Source organism: Taudactylus pleione, unplaced genomic scaffold (genome assembly GCF_031769625.1).
Source record: "Taudactylus pleione unplaced genomic scaffold, aTauple2 ptg000043l, whole genome shotgun sequence".
NCBI lineage: Eukaryota > Metazoa > Chordata > Amphibia > Anura > Myobatrachidae > Taudactylus > Taudactylus pleione.
In genome coordinates, this window is record NW_028284445.1 from 2,921,612 (window position 1) to 2,934,764 (window position 13,153).

The following is a 13,153-nucleotide window of genomic DNA, read 5'->3' on the forward strand; positions in this document are numbered from 1 at the left end:
ACAGTCTCCTGGTGCGTCCTAGTACATCCCATTGTGACTACATCACCTAGCGCTGATTCGCATAGGACCTGGTAGCTCACTCGCGTCAGGCCTCTCTCGCCACATAGCGTATTCAGGCTAGATGGATGAGGACACATCTGTTTGTGCCAGCTCAACATCGTGAAATGTTCGGCAGCATAACACCTCTAAATGAATTCTGTTCAAGATCCATGGAACCCTCCGCAACCCCCCCCGCCCCGCCAAAAAAGGAGACATGAATTGTAAGAGAAAATGTTGAATTCAATTTCATATATTAGAAGCAAAAGCTTAGATTATAGTATTGAATAATCTACAAAATACTACACAGAATATTTTTTTTTCAATTTAACTTAACAATATATATGCAATAAGATGTAATTCTGCATTTCTTTTAAGCATTTATGATATTATTATTCTTCTGTGAAGTCATACTCTTCTGAATGGTTAATTCTTCATGGTTTGGTTCTTTAAATTACTGAGCAGCAGGAACCTTGAGTGATCCCAGCTTATTAGTGTGGAAGTAAAACTGTTAAACAGTGTCCCCAGCAATGTTGACAGAAAATACCTCGGGGACTTATGTGATCATATTAATAATAATAATAATAAAAAAAGTTACACATATATATTTTTGTAATCCAACTGAATCTGTACCAAAACTATAAAAAAAAACAACTAAAAAATAGTAGCATTCCTCTTGCTATAACTTTTATATTAAAACTTTAAGTACACATACACAATGAACTGTATACACTTCAAAAGTGACAGGCTGTATCCATGGAATTGCAGCAGCTATATGGTTTTAAAGACATCTGAAGCAATAATTAAATCTTACAAATCTTTAATCTTCAAAGTCTCTTTGATTTTAAAGAAAAAGGGACCCAACTGAATTAAATCTTAAAACCGACTTAGAATTCAGAGTCTGATTTTTTTTTTTTTATATAAATATATATGGTTCCACATAGTAAGATGTCCTGTAGATTAACAGCTGCCCACTCGGTCTCTGGGAATGAGTCGAAGTTCTGACCCATGTTTAAGGAATACGTTGCCTGAAGAGAAAATAAAAAAAATACAAAAATATAATTTAGTAACTAAAAATAATTGATCGATGAAGAAATGCAGAAATGTTACTAGTAAAAAATAAATCATATATAAACTTACATTTTGTTTTTATTTTATTAAAATATTTTCTATTTTCATGGACAACTATGGTGACAGTGATGCATAAAAACTTTTACAGCAGTTTTATTAAAACAATCGATAGTTATGAGCCATTAATAAACATGATTTGTCCATTTGGTGTGTCATTTAGTTTATTGTGATAGTTGTTTTCCTGCGTTTCAGAGGAGAACCAAGAAATAAATTGCACTCATTTACAGAACATTTAATACTGTTAAGGTTCATTACACAAGAAAATGACAGGTATTTTAATTACACAGTAAGAGATCTCAATTAATTGGTCCATGCATGGTAAAATTAGATCTTCATTTTAATACGATCTGTGGAGCTATTCACCCACAGTTGCCTGGACTAAATATTTAATAGCAACTTGCAAAACTCATCAGTGTGAATTTGAAATTACTGAGGATCAAAAGGCCTTAAATTAATTTCTCAGCTGGTACGAACACTGAAATAGTCTGGTGTAAAGTCAATTAGTGTATCTTTGGACAAGCAACCAAAGTTTGCAATTTTGCATAAAGTGTAACTGAATATGCATGTCTTCATTTATGTTGATGCTTCATTAAAACAACACACAAACTGTGAATACAATGGGGTCAATTCAATTAGATGCGAGTCGGGCGTAGTGCTATTTTGCCTCGGACTTGTGGATTTTTGCCCTACAGGGCTGCAAACTCAAGTCCACGAGTCCAGCAGTACTGTAAGCGCGTCATATATAGTAGCAGCACTAACTCGCGGACGTGAGTACGTCGCTCCCAACTGAATAAACCTCTCTGAACAGATGCTCATTAGCTTAGCATAACATACGAGTACATAGACATGTACTTCACATAACCACTAAGTAGCACACATCCATGTCCATATGCAGACCTGACATCGGTCCCTCCTTACTCCAGGTGGAGCGCTGGGGGGGAACGAGTTGGCAGACAGTCTCAGTAAGGAAGTGTATGCGTAATTGCAATGAGAGTCAATGCTGCATATAGATACGCTTGTCAGTAATTATCGTGACTGCCTGAGATTTGGCGCAAATACACCCTGAGAATACAGATGTCAGCATTAGATAGCCATTTCTTATTGGCTGATTGCAGATTCACCTCTGAAGCCGATAGGTGCTTTCTTCGTTGTTTGTGTCTATAGTGTGCTTTTGGGCCTAGTTTAGAATACATAATTTTTTTTTACTACCTTCATATGTGCAAGAGTGATGAGTTTACATTTTGCATTAGAGGTATTTTTGTTTTATTTACATCAAACCTAACAGATCATGACTCATTTAAAACCTGGCACATATGCTACTTGTGCAGACATGTATACACGTTGAACAGTGCCTTAGCAGGGCAACAATTGTCCTGCCCACAGCTCATATCACATCATGACTTCACACAGCAAGTGCCAGGGGATCAACACAATGGCTGCCGGGCGCGTTGTAAGAATGCACCTTGTGGCTTTTCTTGCAAAGGAGTGCCTCTCATTGCACCGTGCAAGGTAAAACATGGTGCCGTTGGGGTAGCGACCATGCAGCACCCTCGTTATGGCCCTAATCTTGAGATACTTCCGGCATAGCAGTTTAATTGCACTCAGCATCTAATCAGATATCCCTGCGAAAAAATGTGCATCAACTTCCCACTGTGTATAGCATGTGCTGGTATTGTACAGCAGTATTAAGAAGCTGAAGTGAAGGAATAGATCAGCAGTGGCTCAGTTAAATGTGTAATAAGGAGAAACACCTTAGTAATGTTGTACAGTATGTGCTACGTAGATTACAATCAGAATTTTATTGTTCTAAAAACTTAATACAGAAATGGGAATTTTTATGTAGAAACTGGTATTCCTGAAAATTCAGAAAAAAAACAAAAAGAATGCAAATAAGAATGACAATATATAAAAAGTATATAACCTGGTCCTGAGTAGTAATTGTTATACACACTGACATTACTAAATATGAGCGAGGAATGGCATAAGCAGTATGGAAAGAGACAGGGGTCATTTTTAAATATATTTTAGGCATGGTTTTAAAAATGATGGAAAGGCCTCAAGTCACAAGCATTCCAAATAGATTGGAAGAGTAAAGGAAAACAAATCTTAATTCTAAACACTCACTCACCAGCTGTCTGCGCTGGATTTAATCCTACTCCATCTATTATGGCAAAAAAAAAATGTGTTAAATTAAAAGCAACAAGTAAGCAAACAAGACAATAACTCTTAAAAAAGGGATAATGAGTGGAGACTAGCCAGGATATTATCTCTAGCTTAAGCAAATTATTTTCTTATGATATTTTCCCGATTAAGAATCTCAGTCATCTTAAATATTTAGTGACACTTTAAATAAACAAGGATTTGGGTTAATTTACTACAGATGTAGCAGACATACAAACTGAAATTATAATAAGGTAACAATATAGCAATCTAATATATTTACTACATCCCAATACTAAATTAATTACATCTATAAACTAATATTTAATCATTTTGAAGATTCAGCATATATAGCTCTAAAAAAAAAAAAAATATATCAATACATAAATATTTTGTCCTAATAATTTTAATAGTAATGATACATAAAAGTCATAGAGGCTTGCTCCAATATAGATAAGAGAGATATATATATATATATATATATATATATATATATATATATATATATATATATACATATATCTATATATATACATATATCTATATATCTATAATTAAACATCCTCTTTTCAAAAAGAAATGTTGTAACACTTGATACTGGTGACACTTAAGCCAATCGGCAGATCGGGCCAAAAGTTGCACAGAGTATGGCTACGACTGATCAGCGATGGTCGGGCATGAGAACATGCCAACATGTCCGACTGATCCGGTAACCGGTCAGCCACATCTGCCAGTGTATGCACTGCTGGGGCCGACTGCTCGACAGGAGAGAGACGGGGGAGGAGTCACATATCGTGGCCACACATTACGGAATGGAGTGTATAGCCACAATATCTGCTGGGTCAGATAAAACGTCTATCGCTCTGATACTTTTACTAACAGTGTACGTCCAGCATAACTCAGAAGTCACATCTCAGATCAAATGCTTCTACCGTAGACTCCATACTACTGCCAGGTTAAGTTAGCAGCATTAGACAAACTCCATGGAATCGACTATTATGAAGAACTATAATGTGAAGCACTGCTGCATTACAATGTGGTGTCACTTCAGACCAATCTATATATGGGGGGCCGAGGAATGTAATGCTGCTATAACAGCATCTTGCAGCCAGAACCCAGAATAAGTCCTAAACATTAGCGCTGAATACTGGAACACGGCTGTTAAGGGTCACTGGTTATACAAAACAAAAAAACAAAATCGATTAGAACACAGCCCTTAATAGGGGAGAACAGGCTGACTCCCTTTGTTTTGGTTGTCGTTCTATTTTAAGATTCAGTTTTGGAGATAGGGCAGACATTCTCCCTTGAGGCCACATTGCAAGAACTGCAATGAATGTAGTGGAGTAGCAAAAAGTGAAACAGACATTTTTTTTTTTCTTATATTCAGTTCAAGGATTACAAGGAACAGAACTGTACTTACCATTCGTTATAATAGCACTTGTGTCTGCAGGTACTTTAAACTAAAAAGGAGAAAAAGCATTTTATGATATAAGCTATCCAACTAGACCATTGTTTGCATGTTTATCATGTTAATTTTTAGCATCAGTTTCAATGTAACTTTCTTTATTATTATTTCTTCGCCTGTCCAATCATATGCAAATGCGTTTGTTCCAGGGCAGATACAGCTTTCTATTAGTACTATAGAGCAGAGGTTCCCAAACTCTGCCATAACAGTCCACGTTTTAAGGATATCTATGATTGATGATACCTCAAAAATGAAACCTACTTTCCCGAATTACAAGTATGTGTACCTTACACAAAGCCTGACGCGTGTGTAGCATCAGGAAACAAAGATGCATATTTTACATGTGGCCTCATTTCCTCCCCTGACAGTGAACTACTGCTACACGCTTGTGCACACATCATGGGGTGGACAGACAAAAACTGGAGAGATGACACTCATTGGGGGGTTTCAGATTGAGCAGGTTCTCTGTATTATCGCCCATGCAATTTGTGTCAATGTCATGCAGAATGGGTGAGCGTACTGTTAAGGGGGGTTTCCACTAGACGATTTAGTTGAACGATTGAACAATAACGATCGTTTGATCGTTCAATCGTTTGCAAAAGTGTTTAAAGCGACCAGTGAAGCGCGTGCCCGCTGGTCATTTAGACATCTATCATCTTTCCAACATGCTGGTCAACCTGACGATATCGTCAGGCTCAGCATGTTTCCAGATGATTGATGACCCTGCACTGAGCGACTGCTTGTTCTGTGCAGGCTCATCACACGACTGACAAACGACTGAACGATTGCAATGTCGTAATCATGCAGCCATTTTCAGATCTTGTAATGAACACCCCCTTTTACACTGAGGAGAGACTGGTACCAAACTTTAAATCCTTTCTTCTCATAAATGTGACTATTTTACTTTGAGTACAAATAGGACATCAGGCATAAAATGCATTTTTACAGCAGCTGGATGCAAGTAAATAATGTTTATAATACAACTTTCAATTCACTAGGCAACAGTTCCTCATGAATATGATGAAAACATGGCATTGATGCATTACCCATAATGGCACAGTAGTAGTATTGTATTAAAACAGAAGAAGCCTTTAAAAATGTTTCACTATTCTTTTGTTATAGATTAAACAGCAAGTTTGTCATATCAATACCATGGGCACATAATGGAGTATTAGAAAGCGATCAATTCTAAATCAGGATGAGTGAATGGGAAAACATCCCTGGGATGTCTGTCATTACCACAATAACTGTTGCTATGGAAACTCTACTCCTGCATAAACATTTTAATCAGACAGGGTAAAAGAACTAATTCTGTGCAGTTGAGTTCACTCATTACACTTGGACCATCTAAAGAGAACTGTAATATGGAATAGGAAATACAGGTTGAGTCTCCCATATCCAAATATTCCAGAATACGGAATATATTTAGCATGACAGATAGCGAAACCTTTGTTTTATGATGGTTCAATATACACAAACTTTGTTTAAGGCACAACATTATTAAAAATATAATACATAATAACCTTCAGGCTGTGTGTATAAGGTGTGTATAAAACATAAATGAATTTCATGTATGTACAAACTTTTTTTGATGCACAAAATTAAAAATATTGTATAAAATTACCTTTAGGCTGTATGTTTAAGGTGTATATAAGGTGTACATAAAAGCATTGTGTGTTTAGATTTGGGTCCCATTCCCAAGATATTTCATTATGGTATGCAAATATTCCAAAATACGGAATATTCCGATATCCAAAATACCCCTGTCCCAAGCATTTTGGATATGGGAGACAAACCTGTATTCCTTCACATTGGAGTTCATAATGGAAAAGTCACGGAACAGTGGGGTTTTCATTATAACAACTGATCGAACCAAATGAGCAAAACTTGAATATGGTGATGATACAAACACGACATAAAATCACAACAATTTGTTTAACCAACATTGAAATTAAAAAAATATTCTGAAATACTAAAAATTGAACAAAAATAATGAAGACTGTCTCAAGCAGAAAACATTTTTGTCAAGCAAAACCCATCTCATTTTTATACGTTTCATTCACCAGCGCTAGTACAAAAATAAATCTAAGCTATAACATGTTGAACATCAATCAAGAACATAGAATGAATACACGCAGTACTAAATAATTCCCTTGATGTTGTCCATCACTGATGTTCCTCTTAATGTGCAAATGATTACATACAAAAAAAAAAGAAGTTGAAGTCCTGAAAGAATACTATTGGTTTAATGTACTTTATCTCAAGAATTAAAGATGCATGCAAAGAAGAAAACCTCAATGTACAGCCATATATACTGATGTCAATCCACTTTTAAAACTAGAATGGGTCACTCACATCCAAATATATTTCTTTCTTTAAACTAGCCCCAAATGAGAGGTCAACTGCCCACCAGAAGTGTGCGAAGAGCTTATCTCAAAATAACGAGCCCCGATTCAAAGAAGGTTCTTCGAAACGCGTTTGAGAATAAGAAGAATCTTACCAGCTCTGCAGTATTGTAACTTTTGTTCCTTGGGCTCATTTGAAGGACTGTAGTCTTTCCTTTGGCGATTTCCAGTTGTGTGAGGTTACAAGTCATTTTACAGTATGTGAGTGTATGAAAACTTTTATAAATAAATGTTACCGGAGGTAACGCACTTGATGTGCTGTTTCTCATTTTTCGTTCCACCCTCATTATTCTGATCTGAAGTCATCTAATATGCCAACAGAATACTGCCAGAGGGGGAGATAGATCATACCTTTCAAAGACAGCGATAAAGTATAGAAGTTGCCCATAACAACCAATCCGCTACTAACTTTCTTTTAACTTGCATTTTATAGCTTCTAACTGTCATTGTGCCAGATAAATTATAGCGAAAAGCTGATTGGCTACTGTGGGCAACTCCTCCACTCAAAGGCTTTATGTGAGAGCATAATTGGAGTAGTTGTGTTTTTTGTACCGTATAATGCACAGGACTTCACAATCAGTGCCCTCTTTCTTCTGTTTATTAGGTTTTGAGATTCTAAATCTGCAGATTTAAAGAAAGAATATAATTGGATGTAGGTGACCCCCTTCTAGCTTTGAGAGTAGATTAACACCAGTCTTATTTGCATGCACACTGCAGATTTTTCCTTGCAAGCATCTTTGATTCTTGACACATACATCAAACCAACACAAATCTTTCAGGACATCATTTTCTTCTTGCTATATGTAACCATTTGAGCATTAAAAGGAATATCCGTGATGGACAGCACCAAGTGATTCTCACAGGTTTCATTCTTTGCACTAATTATTATATCTTCTTGTGGATGTTTAAACATTGTAGAACTCTCACCTCCTTTGGTGGCACTCAAATTTTGTGACAGTGTTCCTTCTAGCACCCGTCACAACCCATGCAGTTCTATTTTCCTGCCTGGGGTGTTGCTCTCGGCTCTGGTGCTTCTAGCGCACACTGCTGATGCAACAAACTGCTGAGATACAGACCAGAGTGCTAGAAGCACCAGAGCAGAGAGCGAAACCCCAGGCAGGAAAGAGGAACTGCACAGGTTATGAATGGTGCCAGGTAATAGAATGAACTCTGTGATAGGCGTGTGCAGTTTAAGATTTTTTTCCCCATTGTACTCTACATGAAAATATAATGCTCACAAGTAAATATCTAGAGATCAGGTGTACTGTCTAAGCAAACACTTACCTCCTCGGCTGCAAACTTCAGAACTGCCGTGAATGGAGTACATTCAGGAACACTTAGTCTGTGTAAAAGAAATGATAACTTAAAAGAGCAAGTTAAGGCATTATTTGGCAGAAATATATAGGAAATGCAGCTTACTGTATACCCTGAATAATAAAAATAAACCTTCTAATGCTCTGGCTGATACTAGGTTAGTCTATATGACCATTATAACATGGAGATACAGTACAGACTGGTCTATGAGAGTCTACTGCACTCACTGGCAACAATTAGCTGTAGCCAGACAACCCTACAGTCGCTTACACACTTAAGTAGCTGATTAAGCAAAGTAAATACAATATGGCCTCGCACCTCAAAATAGACACAAACCACACCAATAGTTGCTAGTGAATACATAGGTTACACAGAAAGGCTGCCACCACTGTGTACATTGTGGTAGGCTGTGTCATAGCAAACAAATAAGCCTTTGGGCAAAATTTACTAAGCGGCGGTTTGACAGCAGTTTCTATTCTATTCTAAACCCCGGGGGTTTGGTGGTGGTTTCTATTCTAAACCCCGGGTGTTTGGTGGCGGTTTCTATTCTATTCTAAACCCCGGGGGTTTGGTGGCGGTTTTGCAGTGGTTTCTAAATGACAGCTCTGTTCTATTCTATTCTAAAATGTGTTTTGATGGCAGTATTGCAGCGGTTTTGGCCTTTGTAAATCTGCAGAATGCAAAACCGCCACCAAACCGCAGTCAAAACACATTTTAGAATAGAACAGAACAGGGCTGTCATTTAGAAACTGTTGCAAAACCACCACCAAACCCCCGGGATTCAGAATAGAATAGAAACCGCCACCAAACCGCCGGGGTTTAGAAAAGAATAGAACCCGGCGTCAAACTGCCGCTTAGTAAATTTTACCCTTTGTATTGGGGCCTCCATCATTATTAATTATAAGTGTTTACACAGAGATATTACGTTAAAGTCCTTAATTTATAACACTTTGCTAACTTATAAAAAGACAAAATTGTACTATACAAATATTTCATTCAATATTCATATTTTTACAACTTCTAGGCAAGCGACTGTGAATTTGAGAGCAGATTGCTGGCCCCAGGTTCAAATAGAATATCAATAACAATCATATCAGGAGAAACCACATTATCATTTTACACTTTCCAGCAAAATGGCATGTATAAATGTTATGCTTTGCAGAACCACTCGGCAGCATGACATTTATACACGTGAAAGTATGGGCGATGACCAGCTTCTGTGAGCGCAGCCCTTGATTGAAACCCCTCTGTAAATGGCAGTCAATTGGTCCAGCTATAGGCCAACAGCTGTTTTGCTCTATGCATAGAAATACTGTTTACTAAGGGCGCCCACGCCATAAGGCCAGCTTGTGTGGTGCTGATGGCCCAATGTAATCAGGCCTCTCATGGAAAGTACTCTAAGATCAATGCTGAAATTAATCTAATAGGAATTGCTGGATAGATCAATAGCTCTAGTTCAGTATAAATGTAAGTTGTGTTAAAAATAAGAGAAACCTATTAAATGTGTATTAATGGGTAGTAAATATTTTCTTCAGCTGATGTCAAGTTTGCACCATCTTATACCTATAAAAAGAAACCAAATATTCCAACATACCGAACGCAAACAGCGTCAGGAAAATGTAAACAATTATACACACACACACACACACACACACACACACACACACACACACACACACACACACACTCTTAAGGGGCCTATCCATTACACAACTTTTTGAACGATCCGAACAAAACCAAGACGTGTAATTGATAGCCGGCAAGGACCAGTGATGCGTCTGCACACTGGGTCCTTGCCAACCCCGACTATCTGCCGAACATGCTGGTCAACCTGTCAACGCTCGTCAGGTTCCCCATGTTAGCAGATAGGAGGTCGGTCTCCTGCACTGAATGATGTTCAGTGAACGCCTGTTCAGTGCAGGCACCGCACCCGGCGACCTGAAGGACTGAACGCTAGACATTCAGTTTTTCAGGTCGCGTAATGGATAGGCCCCTTTAGCCGTGATAATGGCATCATTTATTGCACGCTAAGTATTTGCCGCTTATTGTGGCTATGCATGGCCGCGTTTTTTCATGCAATCCTATTACAAAAACCGCAAAGCGGCATTCGTGCAATAATTTCTCATGTATGTTGCCGCAAAAAGTATAGGTAACATTGGGGGAAGTCTGCCTGTACACTCAAACAAACCAAACTCATACAGGGTAACAATATAAGGGGTATATTTGCTGAAGTGAGATTTTTTTTAGAAGTGGAGATGGTGCCCATAGCAAAAATCAGACTCTAGCTATTATCTTCTAGAAGGTGCTAGATAAATGTTAAGTAGAATCTGATTGGTTGCTATGGGCAACATCTCCACTTCTAAAAATGCTCACTTTAGTAAATATACCCCTAAGAGTGTATTAGTGACCATAATAGAAGTATTTGGGGTTCTTAAAATGTATCAAAATGGCTGTTTATTTAACTGTTTTAGAAACATGCATATTATGTTAAAAAGCAAGTGTTTTTTGGCATAATAAATGTTCTACTTAAATTGTGGATTCAATAAAATACCTATAAAATAAATTTGCTTCATTTAAACACAATTTTATAAAACCTTCAAAATATGACTAATGGGGCATACACACTGGCCGATATAGCGAACCACTGAAAGATATAGTTATCGTTCAGTCGTATAAAATATAGCCCAGTGTGTACGCAGCTTAACACCCACCTGCAATCTTAAAAACACCTGTTCCACTCATAGCACCTCAGATAACTGTCCCACATCAATTAACCCATTTTCCTGCAATTTGCACTTTTTCACCCCCAAAATGAAGTTATTATTGGCCAAATTAAGCTAATTAGAAACTTCTTTTTGCCTTATTAAGCATTAAGGGGAGTGTCCCAGTGGTTCTGAACCGTGGGCCTGATTCAGACCCACTCGCTAGACGCATTCGCTCACTCACTGCGTATGCAAATCCAGCGCACGCCCAGCAAGGCAGGCGATCGCACGCCAAGGCATTAGTATGCCCACTATGTCTTGGAGTGCGATCACTTTGTGTATGCAGACACCCGCCAGCCATTCATAAGATGCCCACTAGCACACGTCATCTCCTGGAAGAGCATGAAAACATTGGTACATCGAGCACCATCGGATGCGATCACAACGCTTAAGGTTGCCTTTACCCTGCCGCAAGCACAGCGATCACTTCAGAGTGAAATCCCACCAAATGACGTGTACAATGACGCTGCCTATTAACTATGCACGCCTCTGAAACGGCGTTGTACGCACCTCCACTCCCCCGTCTCCAGTGGACTGCCCCTGTCACCAACCACAAAGGGCCTCTTCTGTCACTCATTCAGATGGGCTGTCTATGCTGGGCGAGCGAACGCTTCCCGATCTTTCGCAGTTGTTCGCGCACACGCATTGTGATGCATGCGCAGAATGCAAATATCGGCCAGCTACGAGCGTGCGCATAATAGCGAGAGGGTCTGAAAGAGCTCCCAAGTCCGGCAATTTTTAGCCCAAAATAGGGGCTTTGCACAACTTTTCACCCACTAAGGAGGTGGTGAAAACTGTTTGCGGCAAATGGTAAGGAGAATATGCACCCAGGAATAGTCACAACTAATAGAATTGCAAGTGAAGTACAAATTTGCACGATAAGCAGCTAATTGAATTTCCCCCTAAACAAGCAAATACCAGTTAATTAAGTGTAAGTTATATCCAGCACATAAAACTGTGGCTCCAATCCTAGAGACTATTTCAAGCGCCTCTTCTACAATCATATACAAATTTTTGGTTATAAACCACCCCATTACTGAGTTCAGGAAAACGTCACACTTACACTTTGTGTCACTGCAAATATAAAAGTAAGGATGAGCACTACTGCTTTTGACTACAATCGGCAAAATTTACTTGCATTTTGCACTGTATTGTTTATCTACTTGCTAATACCCCTTTTACATAGCAAACTCGGCTCTGACCCTGGATTCTGAACACTAGTCCAACCCAGCTGCGACCTGGGTCAGTCCCCTTTCACACAGCACCTTCGACCAGGGTTATTACCGGGTTGGCCCTGTTCACACCGAACCCGGGTCAGCCATGTAAAACCCTATGGATTACCAATCTGCCGCTCGATATGCCTGGGGTGACATCACAACTGGGTGGGCATTTAAAATTGGCCGCCCAGTTGCAATTTCCGTGTTGACGGTCCATGCTGCTAGTGTATGAGTGGTAGGCGGGTCGCCCGTACACACAGCTAGACGTGCCGATCTGGAAGATATATCGGCATCGGCTGTGCTACACTGCCGATGTGACATGTCTGTGAACTACATCGTTCACAGACATGTCTCCTGTAAACACAGATAGATACACTATGTAATATGTACTTCCTTGGATGATTGAATGACATATCACATAGTGTATACCCAGCATTATGGTATTGATATATGCAATTAACTATCATGCAAGTGATGAACATGTGCAGAATGAGTTATTTTAACAAAAATTATATAATATATATATATATATATATATATATATATATATATATATATATATATATTATACAAAGATATGGAAAAAACGTGTTTCATAATAAATATGTATACAAAAGGTACCCTGCATAGCTAACTATGTATATTTACTTTACCAAGGGCTGT

At 38.4% G+C, this 13,153-nt stretch overlaps 1 protein-coding gene across 1 annotated transcript in view; it reads right to left on the bottom strand.

Moving 5' to 3' along the window:
* Positions 1-273: 273 nt before the first annotated feature.
* The window catches only part of UFM1 (ubiquitin fold modifier 1), a 41,552-nt gene continuing 28,672 nt past the window's right edge, over positions 274-13,153 (bottom strand). The window contains exons 3-6 of the mRNA XM_088460138.1: positions 8,482-8,539; positions 4,748-4,787; positions 3,296-3,328; positions 274-1,064 (exon numbers count right to left, since the gene is read on the bottom strand). Coding sequence (XP_088316264.1) covers positions 997-1,064; positions 3,296-3,328; positions 4,748-4,787; positions 8,482-8,539 — 199 coding nt within the window. The 3' untranslated portion in view covers positions 274-996. The remainder of the gene's footprint in view (positions 1,065-3,295; positions 3,329-4,747; positions 4,788-8,481; positions 8,540-13,153) is intronic.